The sequence below is a fragment of the Podarcis pityusensis genome, assembly GCF_964106645.2.
Source record: "Podarcis pityusensis genome assembly, chromosome: 5".
NCBI classification, from domain to species: domain Eukaryota; kingdom Metazoa; phylum Chordata; class Lepidosauria; order Squamata; family Lacertidae; genus Podarcis; species Podarcis pityusensis.
The window spans coordinates 72,076,560-72,102,396 of record NC_138032.1 but is presented as its reverse complement, the minus strand read 5'-3'; the positions used below and the strand labels follow the sequence as shown (position 1 = coordinate 72,102,396).

At 40.4% G+C, this 25,837-nt stretch overlaps 1 protein-coding gene across 6 annotated transcripts in view; it reads left to right on the top strand.

The window, feature by feature from the left end:
- The window catches only part of MYPN (myopalladin), a 68,535-nt gene that overhangs the window by 15,319 nt on the left and 27,379 nt on the right, over positions 1 to 25,837 (top strand). For 4 of the 6 annotated variants that reach the window (XM_081004854.1, XM_081004855.1, XM_081004858.1 and 1 more), the window contains 6 exons: positions 11,412 to 12,287; positions 21,236 to 21,411; positions 23,110 to 23,167; positions 23,749 to 23,881; positions 24,529 to 24,600; positions 25,258 to 25,399. In XM_081004854.1, coding sequence (XP_080860980.1) covers positions 11,413 to 12,287; positions 21,236 to 21,411; positions 23,110 to 23,167; positions 23,749 to 23,881; positions 24,529 to 24,600; positions 25,258 to 25,399 — 1,456 coding nt within the window. In that variant the 5' untranslated portion in view covers position 11,412. Of the gene's footprint in view, positions 1 to 981; positions 1,117 to 7,449; positions 7,568 to 11,411; positions 12,288 to 21,235; positions 21,412 to 23,109; positions 23,168 to 23,748; positions 23,882 to 24,528; positions 24,601 to 25,257; positions 25,400 to 25,837 lie in introns of those variants that run through there. The other 2 variants (XM_081004856.1, XM_081004853.1) reach the window with 2 other exon arrangements.

The window sequence follows — 25,837 nt, the reverse complement described above, 5'->3', positions numbered from 1 at the left end:
ATATATAACAACAACAGCAACAAAATATTTAAAAGATCACAGCCTTAATAGTGATAAAATGTGCTGTGTTCGCTTCGTAAATCTTAGCTTAAGTCCCTGGGACATAATCCCATAAACAGTTTCTGTTTATTTCAGTGAGACAACATGTCTTCAGGCTTCATGTACTAGCAACAGATGTTTAGGATGGAGTTATTAATTAAAACATAAGTGGCACCTCACAAACCATGACCTCATGCAACCGTTGCAGGCAAGATGGTCTTATATGCCACTGCCGGTATTTAGGATTGCATTTTCAGGATGCAAGATGATAACCCACTGCAAGCTGATTTGAATGGATCAGCCAGGCACAATTAAATGTCCTTGATTTCAATGGGAGAATTAAGCACTTGCTTAATTATGTCTAACTGAAACCAATGGGACTTAAAAGGGTTTAACTTTAGCAGGATCATGCCTCCAATGTTTAATCTGTTTGATTTTTTAATGTATATACTCTTAGCCTTGAATCTAACTAGTTAAAATCTTAAGTCTTTATTAGTGGTATGTAATCTTAGGCATCTCAGATATTCTGAGCAATAAGAATAAGGAAGAGCTTAGATCCCACTATTTTCTAATTTTAAAATGAATGTGCCTTCTTTGACAACAGTTTACGTAAAACAATACAAAATCCATTTTGAATGAGTCATGCCAAGAGCGTGAGCATCCATCAAAGACATTCTGGGAGGAGATAAATTGATGACCCCCCCCCTTGCATACACACACATACCCCGTAGGTGCTGTTACAGCAATGGAATCCCTTTGCTCAATATTATCCTGTCCAATGAGGTGGAATGTTTCACAGGCACATGGTTTATGAGTCTCAAAATAACTTGGGACCTGCAAACGGACAAATGCTATTGCTTCAGTGGTGACAGGTTGTTCAGCTTCTTACAGCCATCTCCCCCCAAAACCAAGGTTAACGCCTTTCCCCCCCCGCTTCACCCGATGGACTCCAAGACGTTTTGGTTCCAAAGGACTTGAAGGAATTGCTTCAGTCATTTTAATCTCTTACTTCGGAATCTTTATCACCGTGATTGTGTTGCCAGAGTTGGATTTCAACATCTGGATAAATCAGAAAAGGTAATGTCTTTAACTTTCAAGAGTGAGTGTGTGTTTCGATGAGATTGCGCAGGTGCACGGAGGGTCCAGGAGGGAGAGAATCCATGTTATAGCTGAATGATAATTCTTGCTGATAAATCATATTAGGTGAGCAAGAAACTTTAAAAATTCTCTGTCTTAAATGTCGTAGAGGCACACAAGACTGAATGGAAATGAAATAATCTACAGAATCTACAGAGTGTGAAGGGTGGGAGGGAGTCCAATTTCCTTCTGTGCCTGTTTAGGTATTCTAAGTAGAGTCGACAGAAGGCAAAAAATGTATAAATTGCATGGATGAGAAATGTCCCTTTTGAATCCCCCTCTTAACCGTATTTTAAGCAATTGCTTTGTAATCACTAGCACTAAATCCACACCAATAATCAGCATTACCTCCTTAAAGAAAACACATACATAGTGTCTAGTTTAATATTGCCCTATATTTAAAGTCTTTTTTAAAAAATGGGGGGGGGGGGAGAGAGAGTATGTGTCATGTAAAATGATACTGCAAGCTATATTTAGGGTTTGGAGATCTGCTCTGTGGATTAATGTACACAACAGCTGCAGAAACAGTCTTGCTCGAAGGGCATTGCTCTCCCAACCCCCAACTCCCATCTCTCTCTCTCTCTGAAAAAAAATGTTTTTGATGGTCAGTGGCAAATGTTTGGCCTGATATGTTGCAACATTAAGCAGTAATTGAAAGAGCATCGTGAAATATAATAAAAGAATGAACAACATAAAAGAGAATTTAGTAAACTCTTCGGTTATCTGTTCGGAACAATTCTTACATATCAATTTACACAAGCAGAAATGTTATTATTTTAAATAAGTTTGAAAAAGAAGTTCCTGGATTTGCAAAGCAAAGCCCCATGCAGCAATGCAGCCTATAAATTTTAAACTCTTCAACTGTAAACACCACGCTAAAGTTATCTATGGTGGCAGAGGGTATGTTTGCCACCCTTTCAGAATGAAGATGTTTAAAATGTGATCCTTAAGGCCGTGAAAATGCATTTCTCAAGATACCACCCGAGATTCTACTAACAAAGTATGATTACTCCAGAGTAAATTGCTACAGGATTGTAGCTCAGTCTTTTTAGGAATAAAACTTGTAGAATTAATATGCCTTGAAATATGGTACACAACTTAATTAATTTTAAATATTATACTTTAAAGTAGTTGTCCCATAAAAGTCAATGAAATTTGATCAGATTAAACAGTAGCACTTCAGCTTAACCATGTTTGAGGATTATTAATGTAAACACTTATTCAGAATGTTCAGGCTTGTAATTATATATATATATATATATATATATATATATATATATATGATCAACATTTTGAGGTATTAAGTAAAATATTTTATATCTATTTTATATCTATGCTCTTTGAGGCTCCAAAATTTAATTAATACATTAAGATGCAGTTAATGACATTAAAAATAGCTATCAAACAGTATTAGCAATTCAGGATTGCATTAATATGTGAGTTCATAAAAAGATCAGTATACAGAAGTCCATTTTGTATCAGATCAATCCAGCTTAGAACATTACAATCCTGAAATCACTTGTTCACTAGTAGTTCACAATTGTATCAATGAATTCATTTTATTTCTGATCATTGGGCTACAAACCAGAATCCAGTTATTTGGAAGTAGGCTCCAGTGAAACCAATGGAATTTTTTGCAAATAAAGTAGCTTCAATGTAGCAGTTGTTTAGTCGTCTTAAGTCGTATTCGACTCTCCATGACCCCATGAACCAGAGCATGCCTTGGAAACTCTCACTTTCTTCTCAAAGCATCTCCTTTTTTATGTCCATGGAGATTTCTTACTGGTGTGGTTTGCCAGTTCCTTCTCCAGGTGGATCACATTTAGTCTAAACTCTTGGCTATGAACTGTCCATCTTGGGTGGCCCTGCACAGCATAGCTCATAGATTCTTGGAGTTATTCAAGCCCCTTCACCATGACAAGGCAGTGATCCATGAAGTGATCTATGTAAAAACACCACCACCACCTAATTACTGTAGAAATTATACTGTTGCACGCCACCCCAGTCTCTGATATTGCAGGGCTTCCAGGTTCTTACCCAGGGTTTGTGTTTCCTTTTGGAATGAGGCACAGTGGAGACTGAGGTGTCTTTATGATATATGGTTTATTTACACAGGTATACAAGCTGAGCCTCCTCTCTGCTAAAGAGCTGGTGGGCTGAATTTTGCCATCAGTTCTTGTCCACCAAGTTGCCCACAGATCTGTGTGGTGCATGGCTGTAATAGAAGAGAATGGAGGGGGAGGTATAAAAATAGAGGTTGTTTGGTTTTTAGCAACTGAAAACTGTTCTTCACTGTATGCACAAGACCGAACCACACACTTCAACTGCAGTGGAATTCAGGGTGGCCTATATTTGGGGGCAGTAGAATCCTGACTTTCCATTTCTTTTTACAGAAGGCAATATATAATATGAGTTGGTTCATTAGAGTTTAACCCCACAACCTTTTTTTTAGGACAAGGCTTAGCTTTGGAATAATGAAATTCATGAGACTATATTAAGTGGCGTAATAATGCATTTGCTTATGCTTGCAAGGTCACATTTACACCATACATTTAATGCATTCTTATTCCACTTGAACAGTCATGGTTGTTAGGGGTGCTGAGAGTTGTTAGAAGACCCCTCATGGAGCTACAATTCCAGCAGCACCCTTAGCAAACTACGGTCCCAAGGATTCTTTGTGGGGAAACTGCATATAAGAGTGCTTTAAATGTGGTGTGTGGATGTGACCTTTATTAGATCAATCTTCTACCCACTCTAAGCAGGTTTCTTTTTTGGGGGGGGGGGGACACTGCTATTAACCTAAAAAAGATGTATAGGTTTACTGGGCATAATTATGGTACCTATTCTAGTGATTAACCAAACAACCCAATTTTATACCTGCCATCTACATTTCATAAAATTTTAAATGAGAACTGTATCTGGTCCCATAATCTATTTGAAAAAACCGGTCACTGTGAGCTTTCTATGTTAAGCATGAGCAGCAACAGTTTGTATGCTCATGCCTGCTGGAGAATGCCACTGCACATGTGCAGAGTGCCCTTCCATGCTGCTGAGTTGAAATGACCGACTAGTGCACGTTTTACGGCTGAGCTCCCAGGGCCCAATCCCTGGCTATTCCTCTGCCTTCATTGTATAACTGCTCTGTGCTGTTAAGGAGAGATCATACATCCTTTTTAATAATTCAATATCTATATAAATGTTGTCTTATGGGCTATATATGTGAAATAGCCATCACAGGTCAAAAAATACAGACAGATATTTCATGGAAGTTCATCTAAATCACAATACTTTTCAGCAGGGGCACAGACCGGGTTGTTCATTCATTTGGGAATTGTAATGTGATGAACCAGTGAGTGACGATCAGGCATATTTGACTAATCTCTTGAGTGCACCTGATGCAGTAGTCTTTCCTCACTGTACTTTAAAAAATGCAGTTTGACTAGCAAGGCAATTATGCCCTATTCTTTTTTCTTTTCTTTTTTGCTGACATAGTGTTTTGTTCTACTATTGATCAGGTTTTGCAGGTTTTTGTAGCCCTACAAAAACCTATAAAACCTATTAACTAAAGCAGGATGAGTGAGGTGTACAATGATGGTTCTAATGTATGATTGCTGCGTTCAATATTCTGGAGGCCCGGAGGGGAGAGGAAACCCAACTGTTAGCCTAAGAGAGGGATAGCTCTGTCAGCAAGTTTAATATAATTATTTAATTTCTCTCACTTAAAAAAGTAAATGGCAATCCAGTTGACTTAATAGAAATAATACTTGTGAAGGTATATAGATCAGAACAGTGAAAAAAACAGGATTAAAAGGTATATAAAACAAATTTATTTGGCAGGGCCTCTTGTAAACCCAGTCCTACTATACTAAAGAAACTAAGATTAGAGTTGGAACTACCAGCAGTTACCTTTGAGAAGTTATGGAGGGCAAAAGAGATCACAAAGAATTGATGACAAATAAATATAGTACTTTCCCCATTAAGAAGGGGGAAAGAACCTAGGAAACTACAGAGAAATTAACTTAGACTGCTGTTCTTTACCCACATCCCTGGAAGTAAGTCCTGCTGCATACAATGGGACATTCTTCTTAGTCATGTATAGGGATTGCCCTGTTGGAGTGAAGCTGGAAGTCAATGAGAATTAAAAACATACCATAACAAGATCAATGCTGTGTTCTTTAACATGCAATTTTTTTAGTTGATACCTCTTGGAATGCAGTTGACATTTCTTGCCATATGATATTGTCCTAGATATGCTAAGGGAGGATTTAAGTAGAAGTTTCTTCAGGAGTTATCAGATGCGCTCACTGGGCACCTTGTGGTCAACTCATGACAATTCTTTCTCCATCTCTGCACTGCAGATTTGGGTAAACAACACAGCCATCATGAATAGCACAGTTTGCTCTATCACAGAAACAATGCTCACATACAGTTCCCCTGTGCTGCACTGTGCCTTATTTTTGGTAACTATTTTGAACATACAGCATGCAATTCAGTGAAATTTAAGAGTATATAAATCCCATGGATTGAAATGGGAGAGCTAAGCATTGTCCTGACTGCCTGTAGGAACACAGCTGGTTGAAGAGCTGCTTTGGAAGAGGTAGCTTTCAATTATTTGTTTACTAGTATGGGATGAGATTAGCATAGACTCTGAACTGGGTGATATTTTCAGAAAAACGGGGGGGGGACAGTAAATGCTGTGGAAGGAAGGATTAAAACAAAAACAACTTGCAAGTATAAGCATTATATCAGGTGAAGATTGAAAAAGCAAATGTATGCATATATTTTAAAAGGATGAATATAGTACTTTTCGTTAAAAGAACCCAGGGATTGTAACTGATCACAAATTATAAATATATGCCAGCAGTGTTTTGGTCTCTGCAGGGAGAGACTATTTTTGGAATGCACAAACATCACAAGTAGGATGTGACACCCTCTATTCAGCACAGATCACTCTTATGCTTGAATATTGTATCACCCATTCCACAGCTCAGCTGAGCCACAGTATTTGTACTGAAGCTTATCGAAACAAATTCTTCTACAGTGGCATTGGTTGGGTTGTTCCACGGCTTCATCATACTGGCAAGTTTTTCCTCGTGTTTAGCCAAAATCAGGTCTGCAGAACTGTAACACACACATACTCCAAGATGATCAGAGCCCACCAGTGACTTCATAAACTTCCAGCTGTCACTGTCTATCTGAAACTGCAAAAGCAGGTGGGTAGGAGGTCATGTACCTAGCAGGCTAGGATACATAGCTGGGAGTGTTTTTGGCTTTGTGTTGTGCACATGTTAGGCACACATGAGCGAAATAAAATAAAATAATAATAATACAATAAACTTACAGAAAACAACAGCATGTATAAAAACAGTTAAAATTGTATACATATAAACAAGCTAAAATTAATACATATACTGACTAGGATAAAAATCTCTAGTTAGGAGGCTTGTTGAAAGAGGATTTGCTTTCTGTTCGTTTAAACCACAGCATTGTTGTGGTTTTGTCATTTGGGTTTGAGGGTAAAGATCAATTACTGTGTGATGATGCCTGGGTGGCAAGCTAGTTAATTTCTTCCTTGCCTTCTGGTTATACAGGTGATGGAGAGGTAGCATCTTCAAATTCTGCATCTGATTATTATTATTATTATTATTATTATTATTAAAGTAATTCTGCAAATTTCATGTTTGGCAGAGCAGCTGCGCCTTTGTAAAAAGCAGAAATCAACTGGTGGAGCTTTTCTCAAATATGAAAATTCAGAAAAGGGAACTGCTTCATTTGCTGGCTATGCTTCTCTTTCAAAAGCACAGAAGCCCTACCAGATTAAAGATATAGATATATGATAACTCTAAATATGAAAGTTATAACTTGGCTGCTGCCTGCAACTCAGAACTTTAGAACAGGGTTGGGGGACCTTGGAGGGCCAAATGTGGCCCCCAGCCTGTTTATGTGGTCCTTGAGATTCTCCCTAGATCACACCCTGTGCTGGTTCTGTTTTGCCCACTGCTAGCTAGGAGGAAGAGTTTCCTATCCTCTTCTTCCTGCTTCAGCCACCTGCATTTCTGGGATGGGGCGAAGTGGGGCAGAGGAGACAGGAAACTATTCCTAGTTTCCTTAAGTTAACTTATCATAGGATCCATCCAGACATTCTGGTAATTTGTCTTTTTGCATTTAAGTGATTTCAGTCAAGAGGACTTGGTACATCCCAATCCCCATGCAGCATGTGGGTATCACTAGTTTTGAGTTTGCTGTCCTCTGAAGGCAGGTTGTTTTCTACAGGCTGTACAGTGGGCATGACTTGATTTTGTCCAGGGTTTGCGAAGCATAGGACTGTTCATTTAAAAACATGAACTGCCTATAACACTTGCCACACAAGCCGATGCACATCTACTCAAAAGTAAGTTTTGCTCAGTTTAATGGGACTTACTCCCAGGTGAGTGTATAGCATATATGTACACAGTGGGACTTACTTCTGAAGATATATGCTTAAGATTGTACCACTGATCTTTTCAAGGCAGACTATTGGCAAAACTGATTCCTTTTCTCGTTTGATTATTGCATATGTTGCAGGCAAAATTAACAAAAAGTGAGGTGGGCAAAATATGTTTCAGAGTGCTGTAGTTTGACTGCTAGCTAGATTCTCCCTTACTAAATACAGGGCAAAAGAATTTATCTTTGCCAGAATAACAAGCAAAGTTTTGATAGAATATTATGACCTAGATGATTCACAATAAAATGTTAAGATTTAGGCTTAGGGCTAACTCAGAAATTACATGCGCATGAGATGTTTCCCCCCTTAGATTGCTGTATGTATGGAGCAAATATGTTGCATGAAAGCAGTCTCTCTCTGAATCTGCTTAGCAGTGAAAATAGTAGCTTCTTTTGCTGTTGTTAAAGCATCATCCTTCCTTTTCCCATCTGGATCTACTCTTGTTTGTCTGCATAGCCCTCTTTTACACTAATTATTGAGCAAGGCCAGGCAGGGTTACTGTAGCGATGGATGTTCTTGAAGGGATTAGAGGTACTGATTACATTTATCTGTCTAGTCATACTTACATTTTACTAATCCATGTAATATATTCACAAGAACTGCAAGCTTTGAGCAGTGACATTTGTAAGTTAATCAACTGAAGTTTTAGTTGATTGATCAGTAGGGGCCAATTTTAATAAGTGAGAGCAAATTTTACTTGGTGGAGCCACAATGTACATTTGTTTATTTTTAAGGATTATTTTGGTTCTAGTATGTTACTGTAACAGGAATTTTAAAAAAATATGTTCAGGATGGCCCTTGCTTCTAAATATCTATAGCAGCTTTTGTTTGTCGCAATGTAGATTTTGCTTCTTACATTTTCTCAAAAAGGCTCCTATATTGAGGGTTTTATAATATGCAGATTCATGTACATTGAATTAGCCAATTCACAGGTTGAAATGAGGATGCTTAATCAACTCAACATTATTTAATTGGTCAAGAGTCTTAATAGTTATTCATGAAAGAGCCTGTGGGGGTGGAGGTGTTGTTGTTTTGCTGGGAATCACAGGTGGCAAAAAATGCAGTTTTGCTCATGTCCTGTTTGCAGGTGTCCCTTAGGAATCTGGCTGGCCCCTGTGAGGCCAGGATGTTGGACTAGGTGGGCCATTGGCCTGATTTAGCAGGCTCTTATGTTCTTATGTACCCCAGAAGAAGACCAGATAAATTTATTTCATGTGCAATTCATCTAAAGGGTAACCACACTTTAAGTCCTATTGATTTTACTGGGGGACTTAACCACATGGTTACCTTTTGCCCACTGAAATTGATTGGAAGTAAACATGCTTTAGCTGCATCATGATTTTTGTTCTTTGCTTCTTAGGTAATACTTAATACTTAGTTGTTGTGTAGGTCAGTTTAGTCACTAGCGGTCACAGCTTTCTAGTATCCCAGTTCCAAAATGTTTCTTCTTTTCATCCAAATTGTCAGCCGCCGCAACACCCCAAGGCGGAGATATTACACACTTAGATTACAGAACTTTGCTAAAACGTGAGCATAGCTAGTGGGTTGCTTTCTGGACAGGAGTCAGATTCTGATGCTTCTGAGTGTGGTTGTTAGGTGTGTGACCCTGGATTAGGAAATGGTAGAGTTGTTCTGGCAGACTTGCAAATGCTGCCTGGAGATAGGCAGTACTCCTTTTCAGTATGTTGAAGGGAGACACCGCGGAGAGGCATCATTGCCTCTGGCAGGTATGCTGACCACATCATTGTCTCTGGGTATAGACAAGAATAATAAAAACCCTTCTAGTTCAGTTTATGGGGGGGGGGGGGAGAGGCAAAAAAGAGAGGACACGAGCACTAAAGATTACTCTTAGCACATCACTTTCAATTATGAAAAACTATCATCTTTCTCCAGCTGTTGTCTTTAGCACCACCCACCCCAAACAGGCTGACCTATGGAATTTATTTCTGATGATCCATGTGTCAAATGTAGGACTTTGGTAAGTTTCACATGCAGCATGCAGCACATGTGTTTTTGCTGCATTAAGCCCCTCCCTCCTTTTAATGGTATACTTAACATAGCAGTGATTCTTTTATTCCTAAGACCCCAGCTGGCTGCTTTTGACTGAACTGCTCAGTTGGCTCAAGAGTTCCTCTTTAAATCAGCTGCACAGTAAAGCTGGTCAAAATTTCTCACGCAGCTCTGGGTCTTCTGCAGACCAGCTGCTGCTTCACAGGAACAAGACTGGCCATTTTGACACCCTTCAGCCAGTTGAGAGGCATTGCGTCTGAATTAGATGGATTGCTTTCACAAACCCATCTCTGACCTTTATTCAAAAATTCAAAGGGCCAAACTACTGTATACATGATGTTAAATGTATCTTTGCATTTAACATGCAGGTTTTTTAAAAAATGCAATCAGAATAAACTAAGGAAGTGTGGCTGCCAATTAATAGGTTCAGGGAAGGTATGGAAAAGGAACTCAACAATTTCCTCCCCAGCTGTGGCCCTGAGAAAATTAGTTCTTCCAGTGACATTATTTGTTTTGCAGAAAATCTCTGTTTGGCACCAGTGGAGGAATTTCCTCCCAATACAAACACTAGCTCGAGAAGATGGATTTTCCTCAGGACTGCAGCAAGGGAGGAAGTGGTTAAATTATCTCACAATACCTGCTCTGATTCTGTTAATTCCTCTCCATGCCCATCAACTGAAGCTATTTGCCTTTTTAAAACCCTGAATGTTGACTGCAAAGTCACATTTGGCCCCTTTGATCTTATATAGATAGATAAACCCCTCCCCCCAATAATAAATGTATGTAACTAATTTCTGACACCTTTAAACATCAGTTTTGGTTTTATAGGTACCACATGAATACATTCTTTCAAATATATGCATAATATATGTACTACTGTCCACCTCAAGCCACAGTACAAAATCCAAAAGCAATGGTAAGAAACAGCATGCTTTTCAGGGAAACCTAAGAATTTCAGGAGACCATGGTCTACAGTGCCATTGAGAGAACAATCTCATGTAAACAGCATTCCAAGTGGAAAGGTTTTCATATAGATTGGGGATGACCAAGTAGCAGACCTTGGGTTACTTTTAACTGGTTCCAGGCAGCCTCACCAATTTTTTAATCAAGGTACATTAAGAAGTTTGTCCACAGTTTGACTTGTAAGGCAGATAAAAAGTTTTAATGTTGTAAGAAAGAGAAATAATTCACACTGTAATTTGCATTGCATTTTGATTGGGTATCTATATGCATGCAACATGTAAAATGCATACATTTGTATGTATTGTCTGAGTGCATGCACTCTTCATTCACTTCCTGCTAAGGTGGACTTCAGCTCAGTGGAAGGAATTTCTTGATTAGGGTGGGTTAATAGCACTCAATCCCTGGTATCTCCAGTTTAAAGGATCTCAGGTTGCAGGGCTTAGAAAGACCTCTGTCTAAAAGCAGAGACACCTATTACAGTAGGCTCGAAGGATTCATGAATATAAGGCAGTTTAATAAGTTCATGGCACCAATTTTTTTAAATGGAATTGGGGGGGGGGCAGTTTTTGCTGCAAAATGCACCTTCAGCCTCTGCCGTACCATTTGGAGAATAGAGAGGCTCACAAGGATACAGAAATTGGACATCAGATGGGGTTCAAGACTTGCTATGTCCCTGGGTAATAGAGTAGACACATCCCCATTTTCCTTTTTAATTCAATACCAGGAATAGGTTTGCTATTTATGAGGTTATGGTCCTATTTGTACTCTTTGTTAACAGCATGCAAGACGATACTTCAGAATCTTCTACTTCGATAACTCAACTACTGAGAGAGAGCTATTTAGCTGAAAACAACCGCCAAGGGAATAGTGAAAGAAGCAGATCAGAACCATCTCCACATTCTTTCCACCGTGGCAGTAGTTTGGGGCCTTCAGACGAGGTGGCTAGCCAAGAGGACCTTCCTGATCTTTCAGCCTTTTTGAGCCAAGAAGAGCTGGATGAAAGTGTGAACTTGGCAAGGCAAGCCATCAATCAAGATCCACTTGAGAACAAGCAGGACGAACAGATACATGTGTTCTTTCCCTCTGAGTTGAAAAACTCTGGAAATACAGTTTCAAACAAACAGCAGTTCCCATCTAAGGCAGCTTCACCAACTTCAGACAGCAGCCTAAGGAAACAGCAATTTGGTTCTGAGACAGAGTCGAAAAAGGAATTCCTCAACAAGGCTGCAGATTTCATTGAGGAGCTTTCTTCTCTTTTCAAAGCACACAATTCAAAAAGAATCAGGCCCCGAACATGCAAAAACTACAGGAGCAAACTTGAATCTAAAAATAAGGCTGCTCAGGACAGTGGTTCTGCTTTCTCAAATCTCTCTGAAAACAGAGAAAGGCCTTGTGACCCAGTACCGCAAGATTTAGCTGTAGCTGAGCACTCACTTGAAAACCCAGATAACCCTCCACAGGCAGACTTGGAAGCTGTTAATCAGCTAGAAAGTTCAGGGTTAACAACAGAGTCACCAGCTGCATCGTTTTATTCTGAGGAGACAATAGGCCAACCACCACATTTTACTCAAAAGCTGAAGAGCAGGGAGGTCCCTGAAGGAACCAAAGTGCAGTTGGACTGCATTGTGGTAGGAATTCCAACACCTGAAATCAGGTAAACATGTCCCTGTCTTATTTCTGTAATAGCTTGCGTACACAGAGGGTGGATTACTGTATAGTAGTTAAATGTTTTCTCAATGTTTCCTCAGATTGTATTCTAAAAACCATACATTTCTCTTTTACAATGCTCCAGTAATTATTCTGTCTCTGACCTTGGAAAGGTCACTTGTGACTGGCATAAGATTGATGCCAGTCACAGGTTTTAGGCAGCTTTTGATGAAAATGCCTTCAGTGGGCCTTCCTCCCTAGCTGCCCATGCACTTGTACTCTCCTCTGGGCCCAGTCTGCATGACCATGCATGCAGTGTTGTAGTGGGGGGGGCAGGGAGGCCCTGGGTGCAAATTTCTCAGGAGGCGCAACAAGGCACCCTCATGACATGCTCCTTCATTGAGGCAGGAGCTGCAGGGAGGCAAGCCATGCCTGGGCTGGGGCTTCAGGGCTGGGGTGGCAGCAGCGCCGCCTCCTCCTCATGGCAAGGAGGAAGGGGAGGAGCAAGGACAGGAAGTTCTGAGGCTGGCACTTAGAAACTGCCCAGTGATGCAGACCCCTTGAAGCCTGTTCTGCGTAAGTGTCAAGGCATTTATTCAATAGTAAATGAAGTGTTGGTCATATACAGTGGTACCTCGGGTTAAGTACTTAATTCGTTCCGGAGGTCCGCTCTTAACCTGAAACTCTTCTTAACTTGAAGCACCACTTTAGCTAATGGAGCCTCCTGCTGCTGCCGTGCCGCCGGAGCACGATTTCTGTTCTTATCCTGAAGCAAAGTTCTAAACCCGAGGTAATATTTCTGGGTTAGCGGAGTCTGTAACCTGAAGTGTATGTAACCCAAGGTACCACTGTATTTAATAAATACCAAAATGTTACTATCTGGTATTTGCCTCCCTACATAGTAGGGGTGGATGTCACCCTCACTAAGATAGAAAGAAAATCACAGCTGCACACATGGGAAGTGCATAGCTGAAATTGAACTGAGTCAATGGAGCTGCAGGCATGCATATACTACATTTGCATTTCCTTGGGGAAGGGACTGCATATGCAGTGCTTTCCATTGCAAGGAGAAGGGCTATGGTTCATCGGTACAGCATCTGCTTTGAATGCAGATGGCCCCATGTTCAATCCCTGGCACATCTAGGTAAGGCTGGGAGAGACCCTGTCTGAAATCCTGGAGAGGCACTGCCTGACAGTTTAGAGAATACTGAGCTAGATGAACCAATAGTCTGACTCAAGGCAGCTTCCTATATTCCTGTAGGCACACATGGGAGTAGCAGTGCACCTGTCTCCATGGCAGACATTTAAGATCACTCAAGAGACAAGGAATTTCCGTCATATTTGACTGTTTATGCCTGTGTGTGTGTGTGTGTATGTGGTGGTGCACATTCAACTGCTGTTCCAACGATTGATTTTCAAGAAAAAATATATAAACATAAACATAACCAAAAGGATTAATTTCCTTCCTTCCTTCCCACTCCCACACCCCAAAACAAAAAACTACTGCATCAATTTCCCGCCCATAAGTCTATGTGCATAGTTGGTGATTGCCAGACATCAGGGTGTTCATTTGAATATTTTATAAAGGGGTACCATATTTCAACAAATTTGTCTGTATCAGATATGTCATTCAGGGTGTGTACTCTCTTAGTTAGTTTCTCAGATACAGCAATTGTCCATACATTGTTTCCATTATGCGATGTGTGATCAAGTCCTTTGTTGTTTTTTGCTACAGTATAAGTAATTGTGTTGCTACCAGGCGAAGGGTGAAAAGTTCCTTGTGTAATAGTTTCCCATTCAGCTGTTAAAGGCCCCTTTAAAAATAAAACACCAATAATTGCTTGGAAAGATTAGTTTAAGGAAAGAGACTTGAAAGGCTGTGTCATCTGAGCCATAAGACTCTTTCCCATTCCAAACATATAAAATATGTTTGCACAAGGCAAAGATGGCAAAATGCTTCTGTTCATGGAAAAAAAGCTGTATATTTGGATCCAGACATGTCATACTGTGCACTAAGGTGGGCTGTTTACAAACTATCTAAAAAGAAGAAATGCATCAACAAAAAAATAATAGCCAGAGTTGCTTATTGCTGCAAAACTAGAAATCATTGCTATAACTTAAATAGAAATAAAATGCATGTCACCATAGTGGGGAAGACTGTGATCAGGGAAACTGTGTGGTCCAGGTGCTAGTTCAAGTTCAACGCTTCTCCATTCCTTCTGGTGGTTCTTTATCTTTAAACCAGGCTTTGATTGGTCAGTCCTTTAGAGAGAAGTCACCTGCAGACAGGGGACTGTCCTTCTATAGCCCTTCAAATAAAGGACTGTCCTCTGTAAAGTTGGACACATGGCCACACTACTGTGGGCTCCTTCCATTTGCAGGAGGGATTCTGATTCAATAGCAGCATCCACAGGAAGAAGACTTTTTTGTTTGCTGATCCCTTTTTTCTCCCGGCAACCCCCACCTTTGCCATATCCCACACTGTTCCAGAGGATCCCCCCATCCTCCAGAGCAGCTCTTCAAGGAGTGATTCTTGCTGCTCCTCCTCCTGAAGTGCTATTTAAATATAATAATATGATGAGGAGCACTAAGAGATTTTCAGGAGCAGGCATTCAAACTGTCTCAGGGCTGATTCACATATGCATGGGCATCCCTTTCTAGCACATTGCTCAGTGATGCATAGATGAATGGGGGAATTTTTCCCATTGAAAAGGTTAGGGCCCAATCCAATTCCCCTTTGCATTGGGGGGGGGGGTTGATTGAGCAGAGGTGCCCTTCCACTCAGCTCTTCTAGTGTCCCTATTTCCTTGGCAGAGTCCCAACCAGCAGCAACAAAAAGCCTTGAAATGGGGCATTCTAGAGGCAGGGAGGGCTCTGCTCCAGGCTGGCACAGTGATCTGCCTGCCCAACATCTTCCGTCTTTGTCAGCATGCTCAAGAGGGCTGTAGATGTGACTGTGGCCCTATTACGCAGTGGCTGGGTGTTGAATTGCACCCATAGTGTTTAACTTCATGATTGTCTAAGGATACTAATGCTTGCTCTAAGGTGCTGGATCTGTGATGGCCATTTCACATATGAAAGTCACTCCCTGATGCAGCAGTCATCAAGTGATGGACATGCATGTGTGAACTCACTTTCAAGAATTCAATTTGCCTAACGTTTGATATCGGGTTGCTTCATAGGAGGTTTTTAAGCAGTGGTGAGATGGCCATCTGTCATGGATGCTTCAGTTGATATTCCTGCATTACAGGGGGTTGGATTAGATGACCCTCCATGTCCCTTCCAACTCTACAATTCTATGGTTCTAAATCCTTTCATAAATGTAAGGGTTGGTGAGGGACAATTCAATCTCTTGTACCTTGTAGTAAGTGGATGCATGCCAAATTGAATTGGACTTACTACAATGTGTTTTGGAATCAGTGGATTTGGGAACCTGATGTCACTATATGGTATGGATATTGTGATATAGGTTTCAGAAAATGCACACAAAATAATGACAGATGGAATTATCAGTGGTCATTATTCAATGTAATCAGATGGTATTCCTGTAGGTTCAGTCCCTAAATTCTTAACAGCATCAGGAGTGAACAGCAAGTGAATATTCTATTACTACTCTATTTTCCTCTGTTACCCTATAGCAGCCACAGGGTTGGCTCTTTGATTCCCCATTGCTGTATATGTTGCAGGGACTGTCCAAAATTCACCTTTTAAAGAGAGAGACACCAATCAAAGTTGGCAATGAACTACATGTCAGCATTCGCTTCTGGGCAATGACAATAAAGATATTATTATTATTATTATTATTATTATTATTATTATTATTATTATTATGTATGTCTGAAATGTTGGTGTATGTTCAGGGTGGCATTCACAAAATTCATTTGTCATTGTCAGCATTCATACATGCATATCATTTACCAACATTTGCTAACTTTTGGACATTCACTACAATATTAAATGTGGAAATGTTTCATTGAGACCGATAATTCATAGAATCTGCCAGTCCTATGGACTGGAACTCTTTAGCTTGGGGTCTAGTCTCAGATCACAGTAACTGGCTCTCAGCAAGTGAGATGAATGATATTCCCCGAAGCATTTTCCACAGGAAACATTCCAGGAAGCTTCCCATGAATGCCATATACTACGTCAGAGCTGGCCCACTGAGGCAGAATACAGTGCTAGATGGACCATGAGTGTAACCTAGTAAGGCCAGTCTTACGATCTTAGACATTTCCTCCATTGGTTGTAAGTGACCCATATTTGCCATCTCTACTCAGAGGTGCCTGCATTTTTTCCAAACTACTTAGCTCACCTCTGTTAGGTTAATTTTACTTTGGCTTGGCATACACAGCTAGCCTGACCCGTGTCAAAAGGATTTGAAGCCCTATAAACAGGCTATGTGTCATGCATTTTCTATGAGAGCACTCTCTGGCAAATGAACATGAATACCTGAGAGAAGCACACTCTAACCATGCTTTGTTTGAGAATTCAGATCATCTGCACTTAAGGTTCCTAACCACATTCACAGCCTGATCCTAAGAATGCTTACTTAGAAATAAGCCAAACAGAATTAAATGGGTAGTATTCTTTTACTTAGAGCAAACTCATTGAAATTAATGGCCCTAACTTAGTCATGTTAATTAATTTAAATGGGTCTACTGTGAGTAAAACTTAGTTGAATGACATCTAATGGGATTTACTTCCTAATAAGTATGTTTAGGATCACAGCCACAATCTCTTCCAAGATACAGCATCCTTCTTCAGTTTATTTTTGTTTTATTGAGTTCTGCTAGAATTTGTCAGCACTAAATTGGGGAACAGATGGACCATAGCTCAGAGATAGAGAAAGTTCTTTGTATGCACAAAACCAATAGCAATCCTTGCTATTGCCAGTTAAAAGAACTTAGCATGCAAGCAGAAAAAGATCTCTGCCAGAAATATTGGGAAACTGCTGCTGGTTAATGGAAGAGGCAGCATACAGTAAATTAAAAAACAACAACCTGAAAACAGAACAATGATACAAATATACACAAAAACTGAAATCAGTATGAAAAAAACAAAACATTGCTAAACATAGCTGCTTTTACACTTCAGACGTACTAAATTAACCTTGAAAAGTTAAAAGCTAAACCACCACGATCAAACATTAGAGAAAATACTAAACAATGATGATGAAATTATATTGAAATGTTGCTTATAAGATATTAAACGGACCAGCTGGGACAATTAAGAAAAAATTTGCTTGGTACCAAAAGATCATTTATGTGGGTGCCAGGTGAACCTCCTTATGGCATTTTCCACAACCAGGGGGGGCACTGCCAAAAAGGCCCTCTCCCTCAGGACAATCTCTATATTTCAGAATGAAGGAAGCTGTTGATCTTAAGGCATGGGTGGCTACATATAGGAAGAGGTACCTTCAGGTACTCCAGTCCCAAGCCATGTAGGATTTTATATGTCAGAACCACCTTCCCTTCCCTCCTTACCTTCCAATTACCTCCAAGTCCCATAAATGAATTGGAAGGTAAGGAGGGACTGCTCAGTATTCAGCACACTTACAGTGCTTTTGTTGATGTGGAATTCTGGGGAAAGACGTCAGTTAGGAATGGGAGAGAACAGAATATATGCTTGGCACATATAACATCCCAGATACAATCTCTCTAGCAGGACAGGGTCTCAGCAGGACTGGGAAAGACCTCTGCCAGAGATACTAGGGAGCCACTCCCTATTGGAAAACGTCTTTCCCAGGGCTAGATGGACCAATGATCTGACTAAGTAGAAAGCAACTTCACATGTTTATGACATCCTCTGGTAATACACAATACCACATGTCACAATGGCACAGCAATTTTTGCTAGGCAGCAGTTCAACCTGGCAGATTGTGGCCGAACACCATTTTCATAAGATGGTCATGTGTCCTACTTTGCAGAGGGCAATTCTCTGTTCAAAGGGCTGTCCAGGCCAAGAACAGTTTAATGATAAGCATAAGAAGAGAGAGTGAGGACCATGACTTTACTCACCAGCGGTGAGCCCCTGGACAGGAGACTGATCAAGCACACCAGTCGCTTGGTCACAGTCTTCCTCACTATGGTGAGTTGCATTGCATTAATACTTAAGTTATAGCAATGATTCCTAAATATGCACCTCTACCTATAAATTAGGTGTGCAAAGTTAATAAAAATCACTGTCCTTTTGTACTGTGTTTCCTTGTTTCAGGTGATATGGAAGCAGCCTGTCTGCAGCACTTAGAGTTACGTTCCCCCCCCCCCCTTTCTTTACTTTTTAAATGTCACTTTATAACCATGATTATTACAGAGGGAGATTTTCCTGTCCAGCAGCATTGCACCAATATGACTGATGGCAATGCTGACTGCATTATTTCAAAGGTGGATGTATATAGAGTAATACAAGCTATCAAAATGATGAATACATCATCTCTGATTCATCATTCATGTGCATCCATCAAGATCTCGTGGCTTATGAGAAATAACACACAAGGATAAACCCAAAACAAATGTATAGAATTCTGTCCATAACAAGAACTATTAATTTATTTTGAATGGTATTTCCATAATACAACAATCTACTGAAATTATGAATAAGTGCAACCCTGGTCATTGCAACTCAACCTGATTGTGGCATTGCTACTATGCCAACCTACAGGAATTGGTATTAAATATATTAAAACATTTGGAGATACGGATCCTGCTGGGTAGGAATATAGAAATACTAGATCATAAGTTCCTTCCTGCCCTATGTTTCTGTCATAGGTTTACAGATTTGTTCCTGAAAATTTGTCTGTCTAGAACTAAGCTATTCTGCACATGGGATGGGGAAAGCAAATTGCCAGTAGTGTCTTCTCTTATAAATGGGTAATGTTGTCTCCCATCTGATCTTAAAATATGTACATCACGTGTAAAAATGACATGAGCTGTTGACTGTGTACACATTACTGGCTTAAAATGCAGTGGTTTTGTTCTTTTGCACAGTTTGGATTACAGCTGATTGGGAGGGAAACATACCAAAACACAGTATTTCATAAGAAATTACAGTCTAGATACAGGATACATATGGATTGTGGCTAACGCTTCCCAAACCAGCTGTGGGAGTACACTAGTTACAGAGTAAATGGGAATCTGTTTGCAGCCCTCAGCTGCTGCATGCCATGCATTCCAAATCCCTTTAATAAACATGTATTATTTTCACACTTGATGGTGTGAGTGTACACTTTTTTTTTACTGCGTAGATTATCAACTCATAGATTATCAATATGAGGAAGGAAGTAATCGCTTGAGGCAATTGTGATCGCTCACTCATCTCCATGTTTGCTTTATTAGGCATAAGCTGCATTGCCCTACACTTACTCCTGCCTCCTGTACTACATAAGATCAAGTGAATTGCTGGGTCACACCAAGTGTCTGCTCCAGCTTCCTGTGCCCAACAGAGACAGGACAGATGCTTCTGGGAAGTCCACTAGCAGTTAATGAATGCAACAACCCCTCCTAGCTGTTTTCCGCCAGCCTCCGCTATACTGCCTTTGGACAAGGAGAATAATAATAATTATTATTTATTTATTTATTTATTTATTTATTTATACCCCGCCATCTGGTTGGGTTTCCCCAGCCACTCTGGGCGGCCTCCAACAAAACACTAAAATACAATAACCTATTAAACATTAAAAGCTTCCCTAAACAGGGCTGCCTTCAGATGTCTTCTAAAAGTTTGGTAGTTATTTTTCTCTTTGACATCTGGTGGGCCATTAAGCCATTACGGCCAATAGCCCCTCATAAACCTATCCTCCATGATCTTGTCCAGGGGCACCATCTGGGGGGGCAGGGGGCCAAGGCCTCCCCAAAAATTTCAAGCAGGGAGCCAAGCCCCCTCAATATTCCGCAGCCGTGGGACTTAGCTGTGGTGGGCCCCGTCAGACCTTCCATTGGCTGCAACAGGCCCCATGAGGCCGCCTCCTGCTGCATGACATCATACACATGTGCTGGGGCCCTAAATTAGGACAGAATGCAGCGCGTGTGATATTGTCCAATTCTTTTTTAAATCCAGTGGCAATTACCACGTCTCATGGCAATGAATGCAATAAGTTAAAGCCACTTCCATTTCTCTTTCTCCTGCATCTACTGTCAGTCAAGTTTCATTGAGTAGCCCTGAGTTTTAGTCTTATGAGGAAAGAGAAGCATTATCTCTGTATCTGCATCAAGCATAATTTTATAAAGATCTACCATTTAGGCCTTGCCTGTAGCTTTTTGTATATTGTTGTTTCTAATTCTTCCCCTAATAATATCTGCCTTGCTCTGTTTTAGTCTTGCCGAGTTTTAGCATTCCTTAGCGCTTCTTACATAGCCCAAGCATATGCACTGTATATTTAAAGCACACCTCCCCCAACCCCAGAATCCTGGGAACAGTGCTTTATTATTATTATTTATTAAATTTATATACTGCCCTTCTTCCGAAGATCACAGTGCATTTTACAATATAAAAACACAAAAATATATACTGTAACAACAACCAAAAACAATTCCCTCACACACCGTTTAAAAGGCCAAAGATCACCCTCTGGAAATGACCATCCAAGTAGGATCCCTCTGCATTTTCTCTTCATAACAACCCTGTAAGTTAGGTTAGGCTAAGAGATAGTGACAGGTCCAACAAGCTTCCAGTCTGAGCAGGAACCCCAGTCTCTGTAGTCTTGGTCCAGCTTTCTAACCGCTACTCTACAAAGGTTCTATCTTCTATTGTGTAACTTACTGATCAGCTAGTAGGATCCAAATACTCTCTTCAAAATGTGGCCCTGTTACTGTTAATAACTGAAGAGTCAAGGATATTCCTCTGTTTGCTTCAATGTCTTTTGTGTGAGGTATGTTGCATTGTTCTGACTGTTGCGCTTGCAGCCTGTCTCTTTGTCAAATGGATATTACAGTGACAAATAGTGCTCTTGCATTTCAGGTGGTACTGTGAAGGGAAAGAGCTTGAAAACTCACCAGATATTCACATCATCCAGTCAGGACAGCTGCATTCACTAGTAATTGTTGAAGCATTTGAAGAAGACACAGGGCGTTACTCCTGCTTTGCTTCTAACATCTATGGGACAGACTCAACCTCTGCAGAGATCTACGTAGAAGGTAAAGGCCTCTTTGGAACAGAAAGCGCTTGATAATTAACAAAAGGAAGTTGTACTGTGAACTTGGTTTTATGTGGCTTTGCTGCATAGTTGTTCCAAATGGAAATCAGTGATCCAAGAGCATGGAATGCAAACAGTTCTCTCTTTGATAGAGTAAGGTACTTGAATTTATTTCTTCAATTAAAATTATTTGATAGACAACATTTGCTTGTTTTCCACAAGCATTTGGTTGGCCAGTGTGAAACAGGATGCTGGACTAGATGGGCCATTGTCTTGATCCAGCAGACTCTTTTTATGTCCTTATGAGTGAGGAGAAAATAGCTGTGCTGAAGGGGAGATCGACTTCTTATTGGCTAGGATAGATATGGCACAGAGTAATTAGCCTATTTACAATCTTTTAGATAGATGGGTATACAGACAGATAAACATAATCTAAATTTACTGTTTTACAATCTGGTGTGAACATGGGCTGAGATGGGATGGATAACCTTGCTGCTGTACAGTACTTAAAAAAAAATATGGCTCGATATAGATTATAAGGCAGCATCTTATATCTTTATAAGTTTTGCCAGGGTGACAGACACCCATTTGACATGAAAGTGCACATCCTTTCCAATACCTCTTCCAGACTACTGTTACCAGCAGTGGTCAGTTTTTGGGTTTTTGGGTGCTCTATGAAAGGGCACGAAGGTGATATTCTGTATACTATACAGCTTCCAAATACAAAAAAATATCACAGCTGTAATTTTTTTAATATGTGATGCAACCACAAAAAAAGCAGTAATGCCTTAATAGTAGACATGTTGGCTGCAAAAAGTGGTCTTAAGCAAATCCACTTCGCTGTTGGGTGCAAGCACATTTTTTTGCTGTTAAATTAGCCCATATGTTGCTGTTTTATTATTGCTGTTGTTATGAAATTATTCTTCCTGTTGTTAGTTATGTGCTTTGTTCCCTTTGTGTTCCCCTTGTTAAAACCCACTTGAAGAATCATTTTTGTGTAGGGTAAAAGTGGCATACAAATAAAGCGGTAATGATGATTTATTACACAAAAATATTGGCAGTGCCCAAACCAAAACACATTTTATGAATGGTGCTAGGTTCCTGTCTGCTCCTGCCATGGAGGGGGAAAGTACCTAGTCATTGATTGAAGCTGAGTGGAAAGCAATGCAGAAAAATGCTCACCTCAGCCAACCAACAGTTTAAAAGTAAGTGTTTTCCAGCCCACAAAGTCACAAAATGGTATTGGGAAGTTAGTGCACCTTCATACCAAATGGGTGTCTGTCACCCTGACAAAACTATCTTAAGGATATAAGATGCTGCCTTATACCAAGTGAGAATTTTATAGCTCAGTATTGAGTGGCACCGGATTTCCAGGGTTTCAGACAGGGAATCTTTCCCAGTCCTGCACAGGAACTTTTGCATACAAAACCAAACCTTGTGCTGTCCTGCCCTTCCCCGTGACACTTGCAATAGCAATTACAGCCTTAGCTGGAAGAGAAATACTATTTTTTAGGAATATATCATATTGAAATTTGCACAATGGGTACAGCACAGTGTCCCAGGGAAAGATGCCAGGATCCATCTCTACAAGAAGTTAGTAATAATTGTACATTTATCACATAAACAAAAACCTCAGTGAGGAAGTTAAAAGGCATTATTAAATGTGGTACCATGTAGACTGACTTTTGGTTTCCCACAGGAGCCTCCTCTTCTGAATCTGAAAGTGACACAAGCACCAGCAAAGAAGAAATGGATCAGTAAGTCCATGTGTATGAGAGCTAAAATAGATTAGACATTGAAGATCCATTATTGAATTTCCCACCAATTTATATTTATTTTGAAAGCAGCTGCGGGAGTGGCAGAGAATTGGATCGTGACCATAGTACTGTGAATGGAGGTTCTCTTTCCTCCTGTGCCATTTTCCCAATCTAGATAATCTCTCCTAGGTCACTGTTTGTTCCATTAGAAGGGAAACCATACATGTACCATATGTTTTCCCTAATTAGGGGGGAAGAGCACATGCGGGGTGTGGGGGCAATCTCATTTGGAAAGATGGTGCAGGGGTGGAAGGTAAACTGTAATTCTAATTAATACACACATCTAGGAACATAGGAAGGCACACCCACAACAATCCTTTATTTTTTAAGTGAGATAAGGTGCGTGCGTTGAAGTGGACATCATCTTGCAAAAGGCATTCTCTTTTTGTGCAAGAGAAAAGGGGGAATCTGCTGTTGGGAGCTTCTTTAGTCAAATAAAGGTTTTTAAAGCAAACAAAATGACCTATCAGTGAAACTTGCTTTCTTTGTAAATATATATACCTTCTTGGATATTTTCCCAGATACCAAAACCGCACCAAGATCTCTTCAAATGTGCCTCCTCCTCCTGCTCCTCCTCCTGTTAATACCACCCATCAAGAAACACCGAAACCACAACCTTCTATGGTACATCCTGTGTCGATACCTGCCTACCATGTAAGAGAGATAAATATTTATATCATTCAAGGAAGAGAAACTGTATAAGCTGGAGATCGCTTGCATGTTTCCCTAAGAGACGAGTGGGCAATCTTTTGTCTGTCGAGAGATATATTGTGTACTTTTGGGGAAACCCTGTTTTAATTCTGCTTCTAGATGATTTTGAAAAAGCCATAGCTCAGTGGTGGAGCACATTCTTCTCATGTGGGATGTCCCAAGTTCTAGTTCTGGAAAAGGTTCTTGCCAGACATCTAGGCGAGCTGTTGCCAGTCATTGTAGACAATTGTTAGATGGACTTCAGGAATTATTCAGTGAAAGAGTGGGATAAGCAGTCAGGCTTCTAAAAAAGAGGGGGAAATGTTGTGGAAAATGAACAGTTTGTGGCTTCTCCAGAGGCTCCAGATGAAAAGCTGAGGGTAATGTGGGACAGTTTTTATGTAACACCCTTAGGAAAATGCACTGATCCTTCTCTGCAAAGTTTGCATCAAATTGTTTTCCTGTGTCATGTTTTTCACGTGGACTTCCCTCTTAATCTTGCACTGGAGGGGGTGGGAATTACATAAGTGTCAGGACTGGGGGCTTCCCTAATCTGCTGCTTGATAACAGCTCTTGTATTTTTATCTTCCTGTTTGCTTTTTAACCTCCAGAGTCAAAGCCCCACCAACTATTTACAAGGACTTGACGGAAGGCCCATAATAGCTGCTCCAGTGTTTACTAAGGTAACTTACTTATTGCTTTTCCACAATGAGAAACAAATAGATGCTATCAAGAGGGACTTTAACCTAAAATGAAACAATATTTTTTTTAAAAAAGAGGGTACCTAACCGTTCCCAGGCTGTTTCCTCTACCATAAAATATCTCTCTGAAGATCAGGGTTTTGGGGTTGGACCTCAAGTTGCATTCAGCAGAGCTCTGCTCACACTTGAGGAAGGGGGCAAGGAGGCAATGTTTATCAATTCTTCCTTCCCTCTGCAATCCCCTGAACTTCCTGAATAAGCTGCTGGGGGGGGGGGTTGTTGAGGAACCTCTGGCGGGTGAGGACAGTGCAAAGTGAAGGAAGAATTGGCACAGATCAACTTCCATTGGAAAGCCTTTGATAGATCTTGGTTTTTTCTGCAATTGCAATCACCGATCTGGATCCAACCCAGCATTGTCAAGCGTGGTATCTAGAGTCACTTTTGTAGAACAGATCAACACATTTTTATGTGCATGGCTATTTGAAAACATTACATGTCTCTGCACCGCAGAGTTAAGAAAATTTCAAGCACACATATACATTCAAAGGTATAGCTCTTCTTACTGTAACACTATTGGCACATAATTATTCAGTTTAATTAATTAATTTAAAACCATGTTATGGCCTGTCTCTGCTTTAGATGCTACAGGAAATATCTGCCTCTGAGGGCCAGCTGGTTGTGTTTGAATGCAGAGTGAAAGGAGCCCCTTCTCCAAAGGTTGAGTGGTACAGAGAAGGGACATTGATAGAAGACTCCCCGGACTTCAGGATATTACAGAAAAGTAGGCTTTCCTTTCATTGCAGACGTTTATCTGGAAAGGGTTGGCAGTACTGAGGGATGCATGGACGTAGCCAAGGGGAGGCAGGGAAGGGCAGCTGATTGATAAAAATCAATAAAAATACATAGCTAACTGAGGTTCTGCACCCCCTAACAAAAGGCTTGCCCCCCAAAACAAAAATCCTAGCTATGCCCATGGAGAGTTGTAATATTTTCTTGTATGCTAGATGTAAATGTACCTGAATAATAAAAAGCAGTGAGCCATGGTATTTCCAGAGCTTACGTTCCTCTACCACAATTTGTAAAATAGTCATTGCTGTTTCTGTAGTGCATTTCAAGGTTTCAGGGTGCTTACCATGTGTTTTCTCAGCAATCCTTACAACAACCCCTGCAAGGTTTGTCAGTGCGGTGGTTGATTTTTGTGATGTATTCTCATTGTAAG